The 5,099-nt window shown below is 34.5% G+C and overlaps 1 protein-coding gene across 1 annotated transcript; it reads right to left on the reverse strand.

The window, feature by feature from the left end:
* Positions 1–361: 361 nt before the first annotated feature.
* LOC129877581 (uncharacterized) lies at positions 362–4,521 on the reverse strand. The gene is made up of 4 exons (XM_055953102.1): positions 4,503–4,521; positions 4,228–4,361; positions 4,028–4,093; positions 362–700 (listed from the first exon to the last, which is right to left on the reverse strand). The coding sequence occupies exons 1-4, from the start codon at positions 4,504–4,506 to the stop codon at positions 653–655; spliced, it is 252 nt and encodes an 83-aa protein (XP_055809077.1). The 5' UTR covers positions 4,507–4,521; the 3' UTR covers positions 362–652.
* Positions 4,522–5,099: the final 578 nt, after the last annotated feature.

Consider the following 5,099-nt stretch of genomic DNA (forward strand, 5'->3'; position numbering starts at 1 on the left):
CGTGTGTTTTTATATGTGAGTTATATCCTCAGTCCTTTTTTACTTAAACTAGAAGTTGAACTTTTGTAGCTTTTCTAATGAAATATTTTATTTGAAAGAAGGGATGCATGCCATAGTGGTACTGATAATATTGTGTAGTACACATGAGATGCAGTAGAAATAAGTTGAGATGATGAACACATGCCACCATTTTATAATCAATCAGCACGCCTAAAGGAATATTAAGAGGTAAGCACACATTGAAAGCTGTTTCACTCCTCAAGGAACGTGAAGAAAAGGCATTTCACATATTCAATGCGTTCAGTCACTCTATCTTCTCCCCCACCCCCTAAAAAGAAACCATTGGATTAATAACAGTAAATTCTTAGCACAGCAAATCAACATATCTTCATGATTAATGGACAATCGCCTCAGGTGCTTTTGTCTAACAAAAAGATTATTTTGTAGTCAGATCGATCCAAGATGCAATCTTTAAAAATGGAACCCACTAAACCATTAAAAACCACAAAACTACCTAAAAGCTCTCAACACAGTATTGAACAGCTACAAGTCAGAATCTAATTAACATATAAACATAGGGCGAAAAGTGATACAGTTTAATCAGTCACATCTTATTCTATCAGCAAACAGCAAATCCACCATGCGCTATCTTTCAATGATGTGCCTTAGCTTCAGTCTTCTTTTGAGACTTGGCCTTCGCCTAGAAAAGAGTATATAGGGGGGAAACGTGTCACGATTACTCTGACTGAAAAACGCAAATCAGCTAGAATTAACTATCATTACAAACACTTTATAGAAAGAAAAAATATATTAACAGTTGATACAAGGACAAGTAACACAAGAACTTCCAATATAACAATGCTATCCTCACACACCACTTTTCTGAATTTCTAGGTGGCATTAACAACATATTATCCAGTAGAGATTTGGTAACAAACCCCAAATAAAGCACCCCTACACAATGAAGGGGGGGGGGAGGAGCTCACATAACCCAAATAGATCCATCTCAACTAAGGTATGACAAGCATTCATTGGAAAAAAGAAAAGAATCAGAGAACACCAAGATTAGTTCTTGAGGCAAATAATAAACAGGACCTATGACCCATATACTTCGACAGGAATGGTGTTCAATTATTATCAAATATGGAGATTCTATTTATTTATCAAAGAAATCCTCAAGGACTAGTGGCATAAGGTTGAAACTCGGTGGATAATCGAACTGCCTTTCCCTCCTTGTTGGTGGAGCGCCATACCAAAAAAAAAAAAAAGCAAGAAATAGGAACGATAAAACGAACAGAATTTTTACAAAAATAATACATCAAAGACGAATTTTATGAGGCTCTCTCCTTTGCTTTGTCGAGAAGGAAAAAGTCTCTACTAGAGGTGTTTTTGTTCTTCTGAGAAGGTGAATTTTTAAGAGAACTTCCCATTCAATATGGAAGTTTTCTGACTTGCATCTCCAATTTGGCTTGGTGTTTTAAGTTCAAAAAGCCACGTAATATGATGTGTTTGTGGTCAAGTAAAACAATCCTGGTGGTTCTCTTAAGCTTCAGTTGCAGTCGAAGCAGATGAATATTATGACAGAGAAAGATAGTGATGATGCATAGACCCTAATTTTATATCTAGTTTACTATTTTCCGGGAAAATTTCTTCTTTTGGAGACAAGAACCTCAAGTTTTACATAGATGATCCACAGACCACCCCTTCTGATTCCACTTAGTCCATGATCCAAAAGTAACCCAAATTATCATTCTATTGCAAAGCCCATCACATCATTGTTAGCCAGCAGTATTTGTGGGGGAAAGAACCCAGGTCAAATAGTAATATCAACAAATTTACCTACCCATAAATTGCTAACTTGGAATATAGAAAAAACAATAGCAGCACACAAAATCTTAGACTACCATTTTTTCTCATTCGCAATAAACAACAACAACATACCCAATGTAATCGCACAAATGGGGTCTGTAGAGGGTGGAGCGTACACAGCCTTACCCCTACCATGTGAAGGTAGAGAAGTTGGTTCCAATAGACCGTCGGCTAAAGTAAAGCATATCAAATCATGTATAGAAAGGGAATAACTTATTCGCAATTACAATTGTAATAATTGAGTAAATGTTGGGTTGCTAAAGTCTAACACATCTGCAAGATGAGTGTCGTGGAAATGTGGATGCTGAGATGGATGTGTGGTTATACAAGATTAAATAAGATTAGAAATGACCACATTCACGAGAAGGTTCGGGTAACAAATCAAGGATGAAACAAGTGAAGGTCGTTTGAGATGGTATGATCATGTCCTATGTTAATTATTTAATGCCCCGATCCATGGATATGAAACCATGGTAAGTGAAGATGTTACAAGGGACGATGTAGACCTAAAATCACTTGAAAGGAAGTTGTCTCAAAGGATCTACAGTTTCTTGGCCATGCAAAGTCAACAAACAATGGAGCATAACAGGAAAAAAAAGATCTAATAAAAGATACATATTAGGTGAAGATATGTTTTACTCATGTTTGCTCTTTTATTTTACGTCCTACTTTTTACTAGGAGTTTTAAGCCTTTCAGAGATCACCTATTAGTTGAGAATATATTTTAGTCATGTTAGCACTTCCATTTTATATCCTATCCTTTTTAGGAGTTGATTAACCTTTCAGAGATTTATACATCAATAGAAATATACATATTTTTATTTTTATTTCCTTTTTTCAAAAAAACTATTTTTATTATTATTTCTATTTTTTATAATAATGGCCTTAGATGTGTTTAAATGTAGTAAAATGGTCAATGAAGATTCATATAGCTAACACAACTTGTTCGAGATTAAGGCATTGCTCTTGTGCGCATTACAATTGTAAGATGTTAAGATCTTGGGTTGTATTAATCGAATTGTGTTTTGGCTAAGTCGGGTGTGCCAAATGTAAAGAGATGTGCATTGTTAAAATACAAAAAGAGAAGAAAAGTGACGATTCTACTCAGGAAAAGGATGATAAAGTGCATATGACTGTTTTCACCAATCTTGTGTCTGAAAATCTAGAGTGAAAGAAGTTGTTTCCCATGAATTTTTTTCTTTTTAATATCAGCATTTACTTATAGCATCCATGTGAGTAGTGTTTCTCTAGTTGCTGAACCCAGTTAAAGTTTGACAATTTCGGTGACGAGCCTAGCAAGTTGAAGGGTTATTCGGGTCATTTTTACTGATCAACTATGTGAGACTTGAGGCGATAGTTGAAGGATCATTTTGGCTAAAATCTTCGCAGCAAAGGCAAAGTAGAGAGACTAGCAATCAGTCCTCGAATTCATACTTATTCCATCTGAAACTGATCAAATTCTTTAGAGAAACATTCAGTTTTCCGATATATAATTTTACTTTAGGAAGTTAATCTTGTCTTAATAGTCACCTCATGAACAATAATATCCAGCAATTCATCCACACATCTACCTAGGAATTATTTTAACAGGCTTATTATCATATCTGGAACAGAAAACATAACATTATATCCAAGAAAAGAAAAAGAAACCGGGCAGGTTGAAACTTTCAAAATAATCAATTAACCAACTATTCTCAATTCCAGACTGGTTGGATTGGCTATAGGAATCTTACATATCTGTTCTGCTCCGTTCATAAGCCAGTTTAATTTAATAAGAAACTCTTAAAAGCCAGGTTGCAGTTCAAAGTCTATCAATCAACCAACATTGCAAATCCTAAACTATCCAGGTTGGCTATTTGAACCAACTATGTCTGTTCTGCATTACACACATGCCCATTTCATTTTACATGAGGCACTAAAAGTCTGGTACGTGAACTATAAGATTTAAGGAACTTTCGGATGAACAAAACCCCGTATCAAAATCTGTATTAATTAATCGGAAGGAAACTTTTTTATAAAATATTTTAATAGTTCAACCAGCTATGCTTCAATCTCAGAATAGTTTACATAAATCATCTATATTAATCCCGCTATATTGAGTTCCATTTCATTTCAGTCCCCTAAGTAATCACTTAAATTCAAAAGAGGAGGAAAATACCCTGAGATACTTGAGCTTAACGCTTCCATAAGCGAGTCCAAACGTGAATGCCGATGCGCGCGCTACCTGCCGCCAATCAAATCCGCCAACAACCAAAATAGTTCAAGATCAAAAGATCATTAATAATGGAAAATTTTATTCAGATGTACAGTGAGATGGTAGCAGTCGAATCAAAGTGTAGAAGAATGAAAGATAATTACCAGAGAAAGAGTGCTAGTTCCTGAGTATGGTGCTGGAAGAGGCGCCATTGTCGACTGCAAATTGAAGAAATTGGGATCTGAGAAAGAAGCTTCTAGGTCTCCTTTATAAGCCCTGGAACTCGCAAACCCTGAGTCTGCGAGTATCGGTTCGTTATAACGAGAGAGCCGAGAAAATTGAACAATAATTTAGGACCAAATTAATATTACTAAAATTTCTTAATTGTTTTTAAAATACAAAGTCATTTTTCAACTATCCATTTAATAAAAATATATACCCATTTAAAAAAAAAATTATTCAAACTTCCTTCCTTGAAAAATCGACCAACAGCGACTCCTCTACCACCAACAGATTTGTCACCTCATTTTGCCGGCCGTCACTTTGTCAAAAAACTTAATGTCGCCGCCGTTCGTCACTCTTCTTAAAGCAAGGTAAGTTCTTATTTTTTTGAAAAATAAATAAATTTGTGCACTTATAATTGAGAAAATTGAATAATGGAGTTAATGAGTTTGTTGTTTCTTGTTTATGAAAGAAAATCGAGAAATCCTAAAACCTAATTTTTGAAAAATTTTAAGAACATGTGAATATTTGTTGTTGTTATTCAGTGAAAAATCTGTTTTTTTTTTTGCTTTTTATTCTTCTTTTTGTGAGAATTGTTGGTTCAAATAGTGTAGTGTGAAAATGATTTTTTTGTTAAGAGTTCTGGAAATTCATAGTACACATATTTGTTGAAAATAGTACGGTCATCTATTGCAACGGATGATTTATATGTTCGTAGAAATATAATCAGTTATGTTATATTGATTTATTTTCAATATATAACTCACCTGTTAAAAGAAGGGTCATCTGTTGCAACAGATGAGCCATTTTTTGG

Source organism: Solanum dulcamara, chromosome 12, assembly GCF_947179165.1.
Source record: "Solanum dulcamara chromosome 12, daSolDulc1.2, whole genome shotgun sequence".
NCBI lineage: Eukaryota > Viridiplantae > Streptophyta > Magnoliopsida > Solanales > Solanaceae > Solanum > Solanum dulcamara.

Bases quoted from the DNA above. Each gene is read 5' to 3' on its own strand.
- LOC129877581 (XM_055953102.1), bottom strand. The intron at 4,094-4,227 runs GTAATTATCTTT...GATTGGCGGCAG, and splicing joins GAACTAGCACTCTTTCTCTG to GTAGCGCGCGCATCGGCATT. The intron at 701-4,027 runs GTATTTTCCTCC...ACTCTTTTCTAG, and splicing joins TTAAGCTCAAGTATCTCAGG to GCGAAGGCCAAGTCTCAAAA.